Source organism: Fringilla coelebs, assembly GCF_963513975.1.
Source record: "Fringilla coelebs genome assembly, chromosome: 5".
Taxonomy (NCBI): domain Eukaryota; kingdom Metazoa; phylum Chordata; class Aves; order Passeriformes; family Fringillidae; genus Fringilla; species Fringilla coelebs.
Window position 1 is genome coordinate 44,529,597 of NC_140033.1, and position 19,548 is coordinate 44,549,144.

General features: G+C 47.3%; 1 protein-coding gene and 1 long non-coding RNA gene across 5 annotated transcripts in view; one reads left to right on the forward strand and one right to left on the reverse strand.

Moving 5' to 3' along the window:
• The first annotated feature begins 2,962 nt into the window (after positions 1-2,962).
• LOC311154317 lies at positions 2,963-5,486 on the forward strand. Its single transcript, XR_014616196.1, has 4 exons — positions 2,963-3,051; positions 3,331-3,441; positions 4,454-4,501; positions 5,323-5,486. It is a non-coding gene; the product is annotated as an uncharacterized lncRNA (long non-coding RNA).
• A 3,281-nt stretch (positions 5,487-8,767) lies between these two features.
• The window catches only part of NTN4 (netrin 4), a 46,857-nt gene continuing 36,076 nt past the window's right edge, over positions 8,768-19,548 (reverse strand). For all 4 annotated transcript variants that reach the window (XM_084206612.1, XM_084206610.1, XM_084206611.1 and 1 more), the window contains 5 exons: positions 17,940-18,150; positions 17,147-17,259; positions 15,907-15,975; positions 14,065-14,235; positions 8,768-10,462 (listed from right to left, as the gene is read on the reverse strand). In XM_084206612.1, coding sequence (XP_084062738.1) covers positions 10,326-10,462; positions 14,065-14,235; positions 15,907-15,975; positions 17,147-17,259; positions 17,940-18,150 — 701 coding nt within the window. In that variant the 3' untranslated portion in view covers positions 8,768-10,325. The remainder of the gene's footprint in view (positions 10,463-14,064; positions 14,236-15,906; positions 15,976-17,146; positions 17,260-17,939; positions 18,151-19,548) is intronic.

Consider the following 19,548-nt stretch of genomic DNA (forward strand, 5'->3'; position numbering starts at 1 on the left):
AGCGAGGGCCAGAGGGACAGGCACGGCACAGGGATCTGGGATTCACTGTCGCCCTGAGCACAGCAGGCAGCGTATCAGCAGCTAAAGATACTGGAGGGCTCCAAGGCTGTGAATGCGAGGGAGGCAAAGTCAAGGAAAAAATTTATTAACTGTGTTATTTTGTGTCTGTTTGCTCAGAACAGTAGCTATATCTGTTTGTTCTCTCTCTTGTCACGCGATGTGATACAGACTCAAAATGGATTTTATTGTGTACTATTTGCATTAAAAAAAATCATTCCCAGTATATGCTACAATAGATTGCTGTTATTATTTCCCTCTCTGCTTAATAAACTTATCATGGATGCATGGCAGCATCAAGGAAAAAAACATGTGGAGGCACCAGCTCTCTCAAAAATAACTTGTGTTTTGTTGCTGAGAAAAGGTCAGAATCATTGGCAAAGTCCCACAGCTCAAGTGGGTTTGCAGTGGAAAGCACCGTAACTGCCTTGAGCAGCAACAAAACCAATATCTAATTATAACACATGCAAATGTTGTGCTGGCTGGGAACTGATACCTGAAGGTTGTTTCTCAGTTTATAAAGGGCAAAAAAAAAAGGATCCTTTAACAGGAATCTCAATTTTTTTGAGTGTTGTGATGCTTTATATAATTGACCAATTGACCATTTCTTTAACAGTAAGAGAAAGGATGAGTCAGTCATCTTTATGGCTTATTATTAAAATAGGGTTTAATCAGTGAGTGGCAGGAAGAAAATTGCAGTGGAAGTAGTGCTTAGCAGCTTGTGAGCCATTAGGATAAACCCACTTGGTTGCAGAGAGTGAGGTCTGTAGCACCTCTGGCTCGCAATAGGTGACCCTTACCAGCTCCCAGATGTCTGCACACTCAGTGAGGGATCCCCCCCTGCCCCAAGCCTACAAGAAGTGGCCTTTGGTGGGCTCCAAAGCCATACTTTATGTTTTGTGACAGCTTTCATGGGTGCTGGAAAACAGAATCACACAATGGTTTGGGCTTAGAAGGGACCTTAAGGATCATTTGGTTGCAACCCCCCTGCCACGAGCAGGGACACATCCCACTACACCAGGTTCTCAGTGCCATCCAGCTTGGCCTTGAACGCTTCAGGGATGTCAAGGTGGGTGGATACAAACCACAGAGTTTGAAGTGCCATGCATTTCTGGTTCTCAGCAGGCTTGTTCCATGGCAGCTAAGCTGTCACCAGCAGGCTGTGAGCTAGCACGTGTTCCCTGGCACTGGGGTTCCTGCAGCCAGGCAGTGGCTTCTGCCTCCACCCTGTGCTGCTGCTTGACAGTGCTGCTTGACAGTGGCCTGCTGGTCGAGGGGACGGGCTGCAAAGCCTCTGTTAGGACTGTGGAAAGGGGGAGGTGTGGTGGTCTTACTATGTGAACACTGCCAGCCATGAAGGCCCAGCTCCACACTGCTCCCAGGTAATGCCAGAGAAGGAAAACAAAATCCTCCAGAGAAGACAAAGGGGACAGTGGTTCTCCCCCAAACTCTGGTTTCCCCGGAGCCCTCAGACACTGCAGTCTTTTGGGAGAAAACTTTGGACAACACTTAGTGTAACTCAGCACCAGCATCCACCAACAGAGTGCAATTCTGCACCAGCTTGGGAGGGGGAATTGGGAAGACATGTATATCCATGGGCTACAGATAATTAAAATGAAAATGTTTCTTCAGTTTAATGAAGAAACATTCATAACATTACAGAAATTGTACTAAAATGATAGTAACACGCATATTCCTTTGGCAGCAAAGCAATAGGCTTTCTTTGCTACAATTCACTCAGAAAAAATCCTTCCTTAGCATAACATGGAAGCAAAATCCTTGCTTCCCTAGGTGGGGGGGAGCTTGGAGGTTACCCATGTAGGTCTATTTTCCAGGATGCCTTCAGATAAGCTGTTCCTCAGAATAAGCTGCACTGCTAACACACTGCAGGAAAAATAAGAGTGCATGAATTGTAACATGAAGCAAGAAGTTATTGCAGTTGTGGGTTTGAGTTTGAAGCTGGCATCCAGCTGGCACAGACCGGATGACTATTAAATATGTCAACAGCCCCAGATGAACGCCAGGATAGCCTTGTGAACAGGAACTCCTGATGGTGTTTTTTCTTGTACCATTGCTATTTTAGTTCTTTTTGATTTCTCTCTATTTTGGATGTTACTTAGAGGATAAAAAAAGACTCTGCTAGAGAAATCAGAGTCCTGGAAGGAAAAGAATGACCAGCTGGTCACTCCTCCTTTGCCCCTGGCTAGTATAACTGCAGTGTATTTGATTTTTTCAAGTCACAGAGGGTTTAAATGACAGGTATAGTATGGCCTCAGTGTGTGTCATCATCTGCTGGGTATTCAAGGATTTCTAAGGATTTAAGCTTGCCTGTTGTTTGAATACAGGATGAGCAGTGATTCCTGTTCTCTGGCATGTGTTTTGTTTCCCCGAGGGTGGAAAGGGAGACTGGAATTTAAAGTGATTCTCATTTATTTAGTATTTCCCTGTACAAAAGCAGGGAGTTTTCCAAAGCTGACTGGAGTGCAGTCATTTGTGGAGAACAACCCGTGGCTGCTACCTGGGTTACGTCGGCATGTAACAATACCTGTCTGCCCCGTGAATGTCAGACAAAGCTGCCATAAATCTCGAAGGTCAGGCAGTAAAATTAATAGGAATTGCAGAGAGCAGGACCTTGTCAGCTTCATAATAGTGCTGCGGGTAAAATAAAAATCTCATGGTTTCCTTCAGGCTTTCGGCAACCCACCTACTGATGCTCGGTGGCCATTATGCAATTATAAGCGCTTTTGGCTCAGAAGAGTTCCGTGGTTACTGCTTTTAGCGTGTTAAATAGTCACCAGCACGGAGCGCCGGGAGGGGAGCAGACCCCGCACGGACCGTCCCCTCCTCTCGCCGTCGGTGTGGAAGCTCTTTGCAGCGCCGCTCCTATTTTGCCATTTGCAGTAATGCTTTGTCATTTCAGAGGTGACCGGGGCGCAGCGGGGCCCCGGCCTCTTCCCTCTTCTGCCTCGTCCAGCTGATCGCTATCTGCCAGAGGTGGGGCGTCCTGTTTATGTCCCCGAGCAGGACCGGCAGTGCTGGCCCGTCCCACGGGCACCGCCACTGTCCCTGGTCCCTGGAGCGCTGCCGCCGGGGCTGCTCCTCGGAGCCTCGGGGCCGGGCTGTTTGTGCGAGCCGCGGTACATTGTATTTACTGCGCCTTTCGGGGTTTCTGCCGGTCACCCGCCGCCACCAGGGAAATGTTTTTATTCCCCCTCTGCTGCATAACTTGGCTTCTGTTTTCTTGTTGTTGTTTTTTTCCTCCTGCCTTTGTAGATGTTGGCTGCGGCCAGGGCCAAGTCACGGGGCAGGATGTGCTGCTTCTGTGGAGGTACAGACATGGGAATAAATGACACCGTTTTCTGGAACTTCTCCGGGCCCTGCAAGGTGAGAATCTGTACCGCAGAGTTGTCAGCTTGGCTCTTGGCACAGCCCTGCACCACTCCATCCTCTCCTGACCCCTCAGCTTGGGGGCTGCCTAGGGGCAGCATCGCTCCCAAAATATCTGTGTCAGAGGTGTTTAATGGCACAGATGGGGTTTCTCGCATTGCAGGGTGGCTCTGGGCACGTTTATTTTGCACACACTGCTCCACGTGAGCATTTTCAACCCCCTTAGGCAACTGCAGGCTGCATGTGTTGCCATGACCAGGTTCAGACTCCCTTGAATTGGCCTCCCTGTTCCAGTCACACCAGCAGCTCTGGGGGCCTTTTTGAGGACCTGCTCTGCAGGTCAAGGAATGGCCTCTTCTTGTAGCACTGTAACTTAAGAGGCTGATCAGGTCCAGGCAGCCGTGCCCAGCAAGGTGCAAATGCTGAGGCTTCCTTGTCTCCTGTGGCTGGGGTCCCTTGTCAGTGTATGTGCCCACAGCTGCAGAAGTGTCCCTGTTTGCACCTCTGTTCTTTTTAACTTCCCTTAAGCATTAGTTTAATTCTCTGCTTCTATGCCAAGAGCATCTTGCTGATGCTCCTCAAGTTGTACAAGTACCTGTGCATCTTCCTGCCCCCTCACCTGCCCCTGTGGGGCAGTTGGGCAGCTCTAATGACCCCTCAGGGTGCTCCTGGGTCTCTTCTGCAACCCTGGACAGACTGGGGGATCCTGTCCTGACCACGATCTGCCACCAGCACTTCACGTTAGGTGAGGTGAATCTGGTTGGTTGTGTTCCTGAAATAATGGTTTCTGATCTCTGAGTAACAGGTAGGTGTTACTCAGATAAAGCCCAAGCAGATATGCAGCAGATTTGACCACACAGAGGCTTCACAAATGCTTGAGGTCCAGATGTGAGTTGCACCTGATGCAAATCAAGGAAAACTCTGATAAACGGCAGAGACAGAGAGCAAACCTATTTTTAAACGTATACATTTTAAGGTAATAATGTGAGAAATATCTCCTATGGTCCAGGTAGAGATCTGCCGCAGGAACTGCAGTGAGGAATGCCCTTTCCTCCAGGTTAGTGCCAGCTGAATGGGTGGTTGTTTGGTTTTGATCTTTTTTCACCTGTTTGTGTACCTCAGCATGTGTGTTGAGCCTGGAGCTGGGCTGCATTTTACACCTGCTAGAAGGGGTGCATATCCATGTCCATAGTAAGTCAGTTTGGGGAAATTTCACTAATGTTTGCTTTAGGAAGCAACTTTATTCTTCTCAGCAATTTTCACACAGATCTGAGGGCCTTTTGCCACCCCTCATTTGCAGATGGCTTAAAAACCATGTCCTGTGCTAAATAACTGTATTTAATTTCTATGTATAAATCTGAGACAAGAGGTCAAAGAAAGAAATGCAGTCAGTATGAACAACCTGCCTGGTCAGGGGGAGCTCAGAGACATGAGCAGAGTAAGCACCATCTGGGAAATGAAGAAGTGAGCATGGAGATGCACATGTGCACACCTGCATCCAGGCCCACAATCCCCCTAGACCTTTACTGCCCTGGCAAACTTCTTTTACATATCTTCTACAGCTGAGAAAGTGTCCAGGTAGTACTTGGAGATACCTAGAACTGTATATGGCATTGCAACACAGCTTGGGCATGATGACATTTTTCTGGGCTACAGGACTTGGTTGGGCTTAAGTGTACCCATGAGTGCATCACCAGTGATGCATCACATGCTCACATTATTTTTGCTCAAAGGACCCCTAAGAGTGATGGAGAAGTGAGGGGATGATCTAGACACAGAGAGGGGCTCTCCCAATGCCTGCTGCAGCACTTTGGCCTCTTGGCCATGCTAACATTCTCAGTATGCCTACAAGTTTCCCATATATAGTGTATTTCCCAGCCTTTGAGGCTTGCTGAGGCATCACTGCCTTCCCTTGAAGCAATACAAGGCATTCATGAAGTTTTTGTGCTGAACTGTGGGAAAAGAGTAGCAAGAAACTGTGACCCTTGGGTAAGAGCATGCTTTGGAAACACCATCATCAAAAAATCAACACATCAGCCCAGAAGGCCCACAGACAGCTGATCCCCTCCAGCCTTATCAGAGAGAGAGCTCCTGGGGATGCTGAGGCAGCAGCCACTGGACATTTTTGAGATGTTTATTCTATCCTGTGTTGATACTGAAGTCAATACAATAACTAAAAATAAAGATTAAAAAAAAGTACACTGCAGCTATTTGTTCCTGAATTGTTATGTTTACCCATACCAGCCCAGATTTCCATTTAGGCAGGCCTGTAGTCCCAGATGTTCAGTCATTTTCAGCAACATGGTCATATCCCAGAAGATTTAGCCTGCTGGAGCAACTATATTAAACATGCCTGTAATTTTCCACTGTGACTGGGAGATTGCATTCCTCAGGGGCGAGCAGTCACTGACTGGGTGGCCCTGTGCACATGCAGGCAGCACAACCCTGAGTCCTCTCCAGCCTCTCACCACGGCAGGAGGGCACAGCACTTCTGTAGCCCAACAGGGCTTGGTCTGGCATGAGGAGGCTCCCATCAGTAGCACTTCCTAGGGAAGGGGGCCATGCTGCTGGGGACCCTGGCCAGCTGCTGCTGCAGGGATGGAGGTGGCTGGGCCTGAAGGTGGCTGCTCTGCTGGCCCTCCTTGCACCCAGAGCCTGTAGGCATGGTTAGTGTCTGTTAAGGTGATCCAAAGAGAAAAATGGTCTTTCACTGAATGAGAGCAGATGCTTCACTAATCACCTTCTGCTTCCTGATGCATGGGCTGGGCAGAGGTACCCATCACAAAGGCCCTGCACAGCTGGGGAGGCTCACCCCCTTCCAGGTGTCAGGCCAGCTCTCAGGGAGGATGTGGGCTGTCTCTGAGTACAGCCTCCTCCAACCCAGCTTCAGGTTAGGGAAAACCAATGGACAGATCTGTGTGGCTTTTTCTGTGTTCTTCCACAGGTAGCAGTGGTGGCAGGGGACAGTGGAGAAAGCCACAGTGGCTTAGTGCCTGTTCCTGACAATACTTTTGGCACAGGATTTGCCTCGCAGAGTGCAAGGAGGTGTTGAAAAGTACTGGAGCCAGGTGTTCCCTGCTCTGTGCCAAAGCCCCTGCTGAGAGCTCATGTGCCAGAGAGTGGAGTGGTCATGTCCACCAGAAAGAGTGAAAGAGGTGTCCTATGAGTGCCTTGAGGGACTGCAGGTTTGGGTCAGGTGTTGCTGTGCAGGAGGGGCTGTATTGCTGTGGACAGCCAGGCTCAGTGCTGTGATGGCAGCCGGCTCAGCACACCTTACCTTGCCTTACCTCCTCCAGCCAAGCCCAGGTAACCAACACCACTCACTCCTGCAGTGCTGACAGACAACCAGGAGCACGAGGCTCTGGCAGGCAGCCCCAGCCCCTATCACTGATCCCTGGCCACTGCTTACATCTGGTCTCCAGCCTTGGAAAAAAGAAACTCCACCATGCTTCCTTCAGCAGCAGGGAGGTCCTTGTTCTTTAGGGGCAGGTGAGGCATAAGGACAGCATGAGAATGCTCTAGGGAGAACTGTGGCAATTCCCATCTCTGGTTCCTGAAAATCCAGCACTAACCTCTTGACAGAAGCAGCACAATCCAGAAAGGGCAATCTGGCCTCAGCTGCCAGCTTTGCCTGCATCAGTGCGACAGTTCTGGAAGAAAAGACCCTTCTGTGGATGCTGTTGCCAACTTTGATTATGACTGGGTTGGTTTTCCTGCCACTGATTTTTGTCCCACAGAAGGACTGGTCAAGGCATTGCTGATCCTGGAATCATCAAGCAACACATCTACTCTTAGGTGGGCAGAGACAGACATCCTCTTCTCATACACATGACAGAGGGCAGTAAACAGGTAAACCAGGCAGGCTGCTTCCATTAACTCACTAAGCTGCAAAGACATAGTGCCCAAATAAGCTTTTCTTGCTAAGGAGGTCTGGTTGGCCATCTTGTGATCTCACATGAAAAGAGGGATAGAAAAGGTCTAGAGGCTAAGTCCTGTGAGGAGTGGCTGAGGGAGCTCGGATTGTTCAGCCTGGAGAGAAGGATGCTCAGGGGAGGCCTCCTCTCTCTCTACAACCACCTGCAAGGAGACAAGACAAGAGACAGTGCCAGGGGAGGTTCAGGCTGGATATGAGGAAGAATTCCTTCACAGGAAGGATGTTAAACACTGTAATGGGCTGCCCAGGGAGCTGGTGGAGTCCCCATCCCTGGAGGTGTTCAAAAAACATCTGGACATGGCACTTAGTGCCATGGTCTAGCTGATCAGGTGGTGATCGGTCAAAGCTTGAATTCAATGATATCAGAGGTCTTTTCCAACCCAACTGATTTGTGATTCTTTGAAATCCATCTCATCTGCTCCTTGTAATGGGACACTTCTCCCAGCCAAAATCCCCTGACAGAAATTTCTCAAGGACAGATTTATCCCTCAGAAGTTCACCCCTTTCTTCCATAAAACCATCAGCGCCCAGCTCCAAGGCTAGGACAGGAGTGAAACAAGATGCTGTAAGCAGCACTGCCAACAAAACCATCCTGGTTTCCTACAGTGCTTGAGCTGGCTGGGACAGTGGGATCACATCACACCCTCCAGCTTTCCCAAGGTCACATGAATCAACTACTCACTGCAAATGTATTTTTAGTGGCATTAAAGTAAAATGAAGCTAAAAATGTGTAAAGCCGGTAAAGTCACAATTTTAAATCAAAACAGAGCTATTGGAGGCTTTTGGTCTCTTGAGTGCCTCTATAGAGGAGCCTGTCCCTGCACTCTCCTCCAGCAGGGAGATGGGTGCTGCTGCAGTCACTGATTAACCACCCACCTGGGGAGCTGCTGCCCACACTGCGGATTATGTCTTGACCCCCTGGCCACTAATTTCTGATGCTTGACTTCACTCTGCAGTGTTTTTGTAGACCTTTTGCCACAGCACTTGTTTCCCACAGCCTTTTGTTTCCCCTTAGTAGTTTCAAATGTAGGGAACAAACTTTATTTCTGCCACCCCCGACTTGCTTCTTATAAGGCTGCAGCTCAGCCTTCAAAACTGTGTGGAGGCAAGAGTCTGGCCAGCTTTGAAAATATTTAGGTACAATTCCCCTTCTTATGAGAAGAGCTTATAAGCCTCCCAAAAACAAGAGGTGAAATGAGATTTTTGTGAGCCGTCCATCCTACTTCGCTTTCTACCACAAGTTGCATTTTACCCCCCAACCAGAGAGGAAAATATCCCCCATGGCAGCTTCCCCTCACGCAGCGCAATCTTTGCTTGTGCTCTTTTGTGCAGGCATGAAGACCCTGCTGCCATTGGCACAAACAGTAAGAGGAGAAGAAGAAGTTGAAATCATATTATATTTATTACATACATGAGATACAAAAACAAATTACCAAAATAGCATCTTTTTTTTGTGAGTCCACAGGACCTTGAAAGAAAAATACATACGTAAAGTGGATTGGTAGACTAGTGACTTTTCTGGTGTTGTATATCTTCTTTCCCCTCACACTCATGAACAAAATACACTCTATGCAATGTGGTTTAAGGATGCTTTACAGAAAGGATATATTTTAGTGCTGAAAACTGTAGTAAACTGTGCTATATTTCATACTGGTGTTAATGAGGGAGTATAATGACTGTATATATTGCAAACAATAACGCAGAAGAAAACAAATAAAATGTTCAGTTTTAAATACTAACATAAAAATAAAATAAACTCCAGGCCCACCATGAATCGCTGGGTTGAGATACGTGAATGCAAGTCCTTTCTGTTCTGTGCATCCACTCCTTTTCCTGCAGTCAGAGTTTTTCTCCTCCTGCAATTGCATTTTTATTTCAAAGTCTCTTCTCCCCACTCTGCTTGCAAAGTCTTGCTGGAGTCCTGCCCACGGGGTCCAAGTGCTGGTCTGAAGCTGGGACTTCAGTGCAAATACTTTATCTTTCAGATTGCATCCTCAGATACTCTGAGTGGCCAGTGCCAGGCTGGCCATTCCCTTTATACTGTTAACGCTGTCCAACTGCGGGGGGTCCTCAGGAGTGCTTCTGTTTCAGGGAGTTTTTTTCATGTGCCACCTTCAAATTCTTCTTTCCCCAACACAATTAGACTTCCCGCACCGTGAAGTGGCAGGTAGTAAAGTGCTTTATACAATGAAATATTTACACTAGGGCTAGGTTCATTTTTTAACACTTCAAGAACAAAAGCTCAGAGACACTGCACCCTCTGCAGCCATGCAGCGGGTGGAGAGCTGGCCTCTGCCCTGCATCACGCCTGTGCCAAGGCAGAGGGATTCAATTCACTCCAGCAGCTCTCTCCTCAGCAGCATCAGCAGAGAATCTAGCCCTTGGAACCTTCAGCAGGGCAAACAGGTTAAAAGCAAGTGGCACCCAATTCTCTTTGATGGGTGCCATGTCCTAACCTGTAAGGGGGTGTTTCTAACGAATGGTTCTCGTTGCCACGCTGATGGCAGCACCCACCCATTGCCTTCCCCACAGCATCCTCTGGGAGCCCCTGGAAGTCACTCAGGATGCACACTAGTGGCACTGGCAGTGTTTTCCTTCTCAGCAGTAGCTCTTCTAGGGTGGCAATTTAGTCTTGGGTGATCAGTGGCTTCATGGGAGTTGCTCCAACAGCTCACCGGAGCGAGACAAGCATCCACCACCCTTCCTTTTGTTTCCCTCAACATAACAATGAGCAGGGCTCAGAGTGAGGCCCTGACAAGGAAGCTATAGGCAAGTGAAAGAACATTGGCCAGAAAGGGTTAAATTAGACAGTGCCTACAACTCTGAATGCCTCACTACGTGTTTTGGCACAATTTTCTTACATTCCAGTTTTCGTGCTAGAGGTCTTCTCTTCATGGAGGCTGTTGCATTTTGTGCATAAAGAGATGCCCTAGGCTGTTGCACACCTCTAGTTGCAGTCTCTTTTCAAAATCTCCAAGACCTTTCTTCCAAGAGCTGACTTCCACTGATGGACAAAACTTTTCATGTTGACAATGAGTCTGCCTGTTCGGACGTCCTCGTGTCCTGCCACAAGATACTCCAAGCCTGCAAACCAGCAGAGCGGTCAGGGACTGCACAGTACCATGCTTAAGAGGCCTATTGAGCTGCAAAGTCAGCCTGGATATCTAGCCCCATGCAAAAAAAGCACTTCCACAAAGAAATATTTATATATATTGACTATCATATGTATCTGTATATCTATAGCTCTATCTGTATCTATGGCAAAATGACTCCTGTGGCTACCTGTCAGACAGAGAGATGCAGCACACAAAATGTGACTTTGTGAGCCTCTAAATATAAATGAGAGCTGAACTCTGGGGGTGGCACTGCAAGTTTTTACACCTCTTCTGGGAACTGCTATTACCTTCATTTGGCAGCCATCTGCCTCGCTTGTCCCTGAATAAATCTGGGCCTGGAGATCAGTTCAGTGAATTCAAGGAATGGAACAGTGCAGGACAGTCCAGTGCTTGGTATCTTGCTCAGAGTGGCCAGTGGCCCCTTGGAGGCAGACTCTCACCAGACCCCAGCGAGAGTCAACACTAAATGGGCAGGCAGTACCCTAGAAAAGCCTGGAGGAGTGGCTGTCACACTGAAAAGAACTGCTAATTTCTGCCTCTGCCAGATGTTTTAGACATGACAGCGGGGTCTGTCAAAGCCTCAACTGGTTGTCCAGAAACAGATAGAAAGGGCTGGAGTGTGTCCCTGTTGTGCCCTGCTGCAGGTCTTTCCTCAGGCATCCATGTCTGTGCTTGGCTTTCAGGACACGCCTGGAAGAGTACTTGGAACTAGGTAACAACTGCTAAACGGGGGATAGAGCAAAGCCTTTGGCTTGAATTAGCTAAAGAAACACTGCCACAGATCCAAACAGCCTAAATGGGCCACAAGTGTGCCATAAATGGGGACAATAAGGAGTATAATCCCTTTCATGGCAGGAGGAGCTCCCTGCCAGGGTCAGCATGCCACTGCAGCACAGTTAGGGTACAGCCAGCATTAGACCTCTCCTGTACCCACTCCTTCTTGCACCAGTCTGGGGAGCACAATGCTCTGGTGCAAACCAGGCACAGGAGATGGGCCTTCCCCAGGTGCTCTCAGCCATCCCACTCCATCCTGGCTACAGCTTGTGTTGTCTCGAGTTTCCATTTTGCAGTCCAGAATAAAACGAGGGCGCCTCCCAAGCAATACAATTTGCTTTCTACTTTATCTGAGTGTTTGGGCACACACATCCTCTCTTCTGCCAAGGAAACACAGGATAGGTGTGTGGCAGCACTGCCCTCCAAAAGACATTAATTTTGGCCAAGTCAATCCTGCTGTTAAAAATATCACTTTTCAAGGGTTCCTAGATTTATTTCCCTTGAGAGAGAAATGTGATATGCACACTCAGAGAGCAAGCAAATATTGCCGTCCGTGGTTGTTGACTGTGTAGGGCTTTCTAGATTTTCAACCTGATGCTACAGAACTGTAAAATTAAAATGAGTCAAATGACTGAGATGCCATAAGCCAGGACCTCAGGCTGTGCAGTTTTCCCTGGCAGGCTGCTCTTTGCCTCTCTGACTATGCTTGGCAGAGCCGTGGAAGGGATGGGCTCCTGTTACCTTGCAAACAGGTGAGACCTTTAGATCTTTCAGCTGCGTCCCCCAGAAGCAGAATTTGCCCATGTGTTTGTGTGTGTGGAGCAGAAGGTGTGCAAGGGTGGTGAAAGGGTTCCCCTTGTAGGAACTTAAGCACGTTTTTCATCTGAAAATAGCCCTCAGAGATTTGATAAATGTTTGCAGTTTTTTTTGCCTTGTCAAAGCCTTTAAGAGCCTACTCTCCTTTTGGTATCCCTTTACTTCTGTAAAATGGTATAAAAACACATCTGTCTTACTTTTATGTTTAACTTTGATCTTCTCTATGTTTTTGAAGATGTGATTTCCATTATAGCTGTATGTCAGAAAGTTGTTTTATGTCAGCTTGACTTTTCATCCAGCTGGTTTTGGTTTATTCACCTGTAGGCCATAAGCTCTTAGTATGATAGAGGGTTGAATCTGCTAATATTGTATTGCAAGCCACTCAGAAATGAATGTGGTAGCTAAAGATAATAATGAATTAAAAAAAAAAATCAGGAATCTTTTTTTCCCTCTTTGACATCATTGAATCTTAAAGATTCACTCAACGGATGTTTCCAAGTTTCCTACTAGCAACAAACTTCTTTTCAACATGAAGACTGAGACTAATTTATACTCCTGGGACCAGCAGCTGCATTTCAAAACAAAACCAAGCTTTGCAGTGTAAATCATGAGAACTGGCAAGGAAGTAACAAGGGATTAACACCTGATGTGTCAGACACCTGGACTGTCACTAAAGACAGTTGCATCTCCCCCTTTCTGCTGTTGTTTAAGAGACCTCCACTGATTCTGTGATTAATGCTGTCTTTTCATCTGTTGGGGAAAATCAGTGAAGCTCCTCTGAAGTTAGTTGAGTGGCAAAGCTGGGTGTCAGGTGTGGGGCTGCCCTGCAGGCTCAGTTTTGGACAGCTTCCATTGCATTCCTTCAGGTTCATATTAAGTCAGCTGCATCTGGGCTTTCTTCCTTGAGTTTTCATTGCATATGGAAAAGTACACCAGCGATGGCTATGTGATTAGTGATTTATGGTGTTCCAGCAATACCCAAAGTCTTACTGCACTTAAACAGCAGAGCCCTACCTAATGCTGCTGGTTCATCTGACCTTTGCACCTGACAAGACTTCCTAGCTACAGCTGCGCTATCACAGCAGCTTGCCTTCAAAACCAGACGGTCACTCCTGAGGACATGAAAGAGGGCTGCAAACACCTCATCAGTGAATAACCTTTCTGCACAGCCCAGCCCAGCCCCACAGACAGCCCTGTACCCCCTAGCTCCTAGTGCTGCACATGAAAGGGATGTCTCAGCACCTACATCAATGCTTTCATTGCCAATTTCCCAGCGGTGTATACACCTTATGGAAAGAAAGTCCTTCATTTGAGTTAGTTGGTAACTGCTCATTTATCTAGGAGATTTAAAGAGAGGTGGGTCAGCTGTAGCTTAGTTTGGCACTGTGGAAGAAACTCCTGAACATGCATGTCCTTGTTCCTACTGGAGACTGCATGCACTGTTTAGCCACCATTGTTTATACTCCAGTGAAAGAAGAAGGGAAAAAACTGTGGAGCTCTCCCCTCACTGCATAAGAAAATTTCTTCCAAATCTTGTAGATCTAAATTTGCATTACTTTCAAAGAGAAACCTTCCCTTGGGTTTAGATTAGAACTTCTTCAGTGCAGTATCCCAACTCAAATTAGATTTACATATGTTTTTTATAGATTCAAATTAGCTTTAGCTTTGAAAGATGTGTCATGCTATTGGGGTGTATGTGCACCTCCCTCCCTCTGGGAACAGAGACTGGTAAAACTGAAAGCCTGTTACTATGCTATGTAAAGAGAACTGTGTTTCAAAGCCTGTAGGATGAACCAAGATTTTCTCTATGAAATTTCTATTTGATGGAGATTGCTGTTGGAATCCAACTGATGTAACAGACAATAATTTTTAATCAGCACTGGGCTGCATTCCCAGCTCATTAGTATGAGGGGATAGAGGGGCTGCAATGAAACCTGTGTATTTGTGGTGGGGATGTACTGTTCAGGGAGTCAAACTTACCAGGATTGAGGATGGGACAAGTGCAGCCTCTGTTAGTCCAGGATTCAGGGTAAAGTGTCCTCTTGCCCCGGAGGATCTTCAGCTTTGTAGATTTCAAGACTTTCTTGATCTTCACACTGACTTCTGCATGGGAGCCTTTGTCATGAGCTGACAAGATCTTTGTCTTGATCACTGGGAACACAAGAATTCAAAACCAGGAATATACAAACTATTTACAGGGCTCTTTTTCTTTTCTTGGTCTAATGCTGGTGTCTGGGTGAAGCAGTGAGGACAAGTGCTTTGTTACAGTGGAGTTAGCCCAGTGCTCCTTGTTGGGGAGCCCAGGATCAGAGCAGCTGCTGGGAAGCAGGTACATCCCCACACCCATGGGCAGAAATGCTGCCAGCTGCCTTGGCCATGGACCCTGGAACTGCCACGAGAGTGTGAGGTCCCATTTCCCCCCAGAGTTCAGCAAACCCTTTGTGTTCCTTATCTCTTTTGGAAATCAATTGGATTTAGGGATAGACCTGGAGGCTTTGCTGGCCTCAGCCTCATCCCACGCTGGTGCCAGTCCTGCTGCTTTGCAGAGCTGCCAAATCCAAATTCAGTAGATGAGAGCCAGACATTGGTGTGGACTGGGGCAAATCAGGGAGTGTTTTGAGCTCACTCATGCCCACATTTCCACCACCTGGCATTCCACTGCTGAGCCCCTGTTGGTGGAGGCTCAGGGCTCAGTTCCTCCTCCTGTACTGGAAGGTATCCCCATATTGGTGGTGCTTTATTCAGCACTCACGTTGGGAAGCTCAGGGCAGCCTCTCACAGTGTGACCTCCTGGAGCTCCTGATGAGCCCCGTAATTCATCCATCTCTCTAGTGTAGCTGACACCTTCACATGTTGACTGATGAAAGCGGGGGAAGCCTGAGTGCACTTTAGATAAGATTTATGAACTTGGAGGTTTTGTGGCTTTCTTCTTTTTTCAGTTTTTTATCTTTTGCAAGATTAAACACAGTCACTATCGTGGCTGGGAAGCAAAACAGAGCAGAATCAAATTTTTTCCTAATATCAGTAATCCGGGGCTACATTTCAACAACTGGCAACCCCTTGAACTTCACTTTGTGGGTTGCTCTGCAGGCTGCAGAGGTATGGGCTATCTCTCTGTACATTTTCAACTTCAGTGTGAGATGAAACAGGTGCAAGAGACCCCTGTAAGAGATTCCTTGCGAAGGAAGGGAGTGCTGCACAGAGCATTCCTTGCTCTGCCACAGTATGAAGGAGGCAGTTCGTTGGCACACACCAGGGAGGTCTTGGGAAACAAAGTGCCTCTTCTCATTCATTTAAATCCAAGAGACACATAGACAATATACATCATCCCCTTGCAACTGCTGAACTTTGTTGACAGTGGGAGTTCCCAGTAGCTACTGGGATTGTTTTATCCATGGAGTGGTGATCGCAGTCCCTCCTATGATACATTCAGTATAATTCAGATCCAGTAATTTCCAGACTCTGATTAGGGCACCTTGTCTACAGACACCGTTTCAGTGACCCGTTTTGGGTAACAGTGGCTTATAGTCTGTCTCGGACCTAGACAACCTTCCAGGGACTTTTCCAGCTCTTGGCCTCCCATGATTTTTGTACAAGGATGCGTTGATAGCAAGAGAGATGGGTAACAGAACAAGACACTTCACCCACCTAGACTTGGAAACATGATACCTGTACATTTTGGCTGAAGTTCTGCCTTTAGACTAAGTGTCCCGTGGGTTTGCCTAGATGGAGCGGTACACACAGAGGAACTCTCATGCTTTATATACACTTTTGCACTGCCTTGCAGCACCTCCCTTTACAGCCTCCTCACCCACAACTCACCATAGGTGTACTTCATCCCACAGAAGACCTTGGGATTCCCTAAAACTTGCTCTTTACATTCGCATTTACCTGGGGAAAAAGAAGGAATGGCTGTGAATTTGGCTTAAAAGACAAGAGCGTTTGCAGGCAGAGCCCAGGAACTGCCAGAGGTTTTTCAAGTGGTCCAAAAGCCCCATGCAAAAAAAAAAAAAAGGAATTTGCAACTGTTTTCAGACTGAGAGTGAATACAGACTCTTAGTCCAAGGGCAATTACTCCTTGTTTACAATTAGAAGAGAAGGAAAACAAAGGCCTTATTATTTTGCCTTGGGATGCAAATAACATGCATATCTTTCCCTGTGGTATTTTCCACACCGTAATGTACCAGACAAAATTTTAAAAGGAAATGTTGCAGAGGTTAAGGCAGATTAATGACTTCCGTGATCTTAGAACAAAGAATAACATGATATACTTATTTACGTTTAAAATGAAGTGGCCTAGACAAATGATGGAGCTTTCCCCTCAATTAACTCAATTATTGTATCTTCGAGATGTTATCAAGGCCCTCTCTGAAAACGGAGGAAATGACGCTTGCCTGCTTGCATGCGGCAGCTGCAAGGGAGGAGAGCTTGGTGCTGCCCCACGGGGCCAGCCTGCCTTGCACCCACCTTCATGCAGCACCCACCTCCCCCAGGCTGGGAACACTGGAGGGAAATAGCTTCTCTTGCTGCACCCTAGACCATCTCAAATCGCATCACAAGTTGCAAGTGATGCCAAAATTGTTGTGGGTATCGGGGAAATAAATTCTGAGTTAGAAATCCCCTAACTGCCTGCCAGTGAAGTGGCAAACCCCACCCTTTAAATAAAGTTGCTGGTTTGTCGAGTTTGAGGGAATATAAGCATACCTTTAAAACATGATGGTCAAGTAAAACAGGAGGGCACTCAGCCTTGAAATTCAGAGTTGGGACTGCAAATTCTTGCCTTACAACAGCTAAATGCTGGGCACAGGCATTCAGCATGGAGCATCTGTCTAATGGGTTTGCACATCCTTGCATTGATGGGATGAGCCACAAGGCTCCTCTGGCTCTCGGAGGGGAAGGAGGTGGCCACAAGGACATTCCTCCACATGTTAGTGGGGCAATGTCCATTCCCCCCTGAAACTGCCAGGGTGCTAACTACAAGTCAGTGCCGAAGACTAGGTCTGCAGTGGCTGCTGGCAGGAGGGATTGGGTGGGTGGAACACGTGCAAAGCCGCAGTCCTACCAGAGTGCCGGAGTGCTGAGAAGCCCTGCTCATCCTCCCAGCCCCAGGTGGGCTCACTCTCGTTGAGCACTGCCTGGAAAGGAGGTGCTTCATTGTGCCAGGAAACATCTGAGCTGTTGAGAGGAAAGGAAGATGGTCAACCTTCTTCTGGGAGCCACTGGAAAGCAGGGCCACTACCAGCCCATCCTTCAGACACAATGTGACTGTGTGTCTTGATGGTAAATGCAAGAGGCAGTTTTGGAAGGTGAACAGGTTGAGTGTTGTCAGAGAGGATCATGGATCCATTTTGGGTTTAAAATATGTTATAGAGATTTATGTACCACAAATATCTTCAGTCTGGTAAAGAAAGCAGCATGTCAGATTTGGAGAGTGGGGTATCATTAAAATGTGTTGTTTTCTAAAAGTCAGAGCTTGACTACAAGCCACAGTCAAAATAAGCCGAGTCACAACAGCAAAATTAAGCCTTCGGTCACCTCTCACTCAGATGTCTCTGAGGCCCACATTTTACTTGTGGAGAGGAAACAACCGTGAAGGTTATGGAAAACACCCAGTACCTTAACACCAGCACTGAGAGCAAAAATTCCAACATTGCTGGGGCCCTGCCATGGTGTGCCAGGCTCCCAAGGGAACCACAGCCTCAGCTCCCACTCTATCCCCACTTCTTGGCCGTACCAAATCCGTACCAAACCCCAAGTATTTGACACAAAGGATGCTTTTCAGCCTGCTTGCCGTGTGCACACAGAGCCTTCCCTGGAGCCGAGATCCCAGCGGTATGGCGGGAGCCCCAGCTCACCTGTGGCAGTCCCCGGTGTGGGGGTCGCAGCTGCGGGCGCAGTCGCAGGGGCGGCAGCCGTAGGGCCCGAAGCCCCAGTAGCCGGGGAGGCAGTGGTCGCAGCGGGGCCCTGCCACGCCGGGCTTGCAGGGACAGTCCCCGGTGCTGGGGTCACAGAAGGTGCCGGGACCCAGGGGGAGCACGGCCGATCCCACGGGGTGGCAGGAGCAAGCTGCAGGGGAGGGACAGAGTGAGGGACAGAGCGTCTGCGAGTGCACAACCTCTGCATCACAAAGGTGCGGGGGATGTCTGCAAAACCGCCTCTGCCGAGGGACCTCTGGGGCCTCTGGGCTTATTTATCCCTCAGCCCTACAAATCTGAGCAGAGTCTCCCTTTGGAGTCTGTAGAATTTTAAGTTTTGTGAGCTAGTTTTTAATTAGTCAACCCACCCTGGTGTTGTGTTATGTTTTGCCAAACAAGCCTTTATTACTTTCCTTGCAGCATCTGGATTCTAATAGGGCCGAGTACCCAGGGATGTGCCTGCTTCACTGTGATGTTTGAGCAGCTGTGGGTGCTTCATTGCAAAAATGAATCAGAGCATAATTGCTTTTTAAAGTAATAACAACTGCCTTGCATCCAGGAGGTTAAAAAACCCCTCAGAACAGTCACTTTAATGAAAGTGAAGGTTGAGCAAAAAGTACCCCTCTGTCTCTGGATTTTTAAAACCATCAATTAAAAACATTAGGAAAAAAGAATGAGGAAACTGACAGCTCAGAGATTGGCTTTTGCATATTCACAGGGACAGGGGTTTGCAGAGTGCACATCAGAAATGCTAGCTGCTCTCTTTTCTCCCTCACAGCCCCTTACATCAGAACAAAGCACTAGAACTGTGCTGGGACATATTGGGTTCTCAGAAAAGATGCCCTAAAATAGGTGGTGTGAGGTTTTCCTTACCTACTCCTTAGGGGTTTTTTTAATATAAACATAATTCATGTCTGTTACAAGGCTACTTTTCCCCCAGGATGTTAATGTTTTCAAAGAACAGAAATGCAGTTATCAAAAGCATGTGCCAAACCTCTGACCACGTGGCCAGGTCAGCAGGTGATGCTGTGGCTGCAGGACCAGTACCTGGGTGACTTGTGCTCTTCTCACCTCAGGGTTTGGTTCTCTGACCAGGACATGGTACAGTCAGCCTTACACTTTATGGCAAAAAATTCCCCGCTGGAAGGCCTTTATCCAAAGTGTCATTTACAAAAAATTGAGTTTCCTGAGAAAATTATACCTGTAGAGAATATTTTCACTAAATTCTAATACCAATCTTTCTATTTTGCAACTCTGAAGGCAATAGAGCAGGAAAGCCATCACAGGCAACATATTTCTTTCTGTTAAAATACTTATTGCTGCACACATACATTTAATTTCGCTCTGACAACATTTTTGTGGTTTCAGGAATCTGACAGACCTGGAGTATAATTTCAAAATATTAAAAGATAGATTAATATTGGCAGTTAACTTAGAGGCGACTATGATTCCAACATCTTTGCCAAAGTAATCCCCAAATTTCCCCCACCCTTTCCACTCGCAAACAAATATAATTACATAAAATTAAAAGATTAGAAAGGCTCTCCAC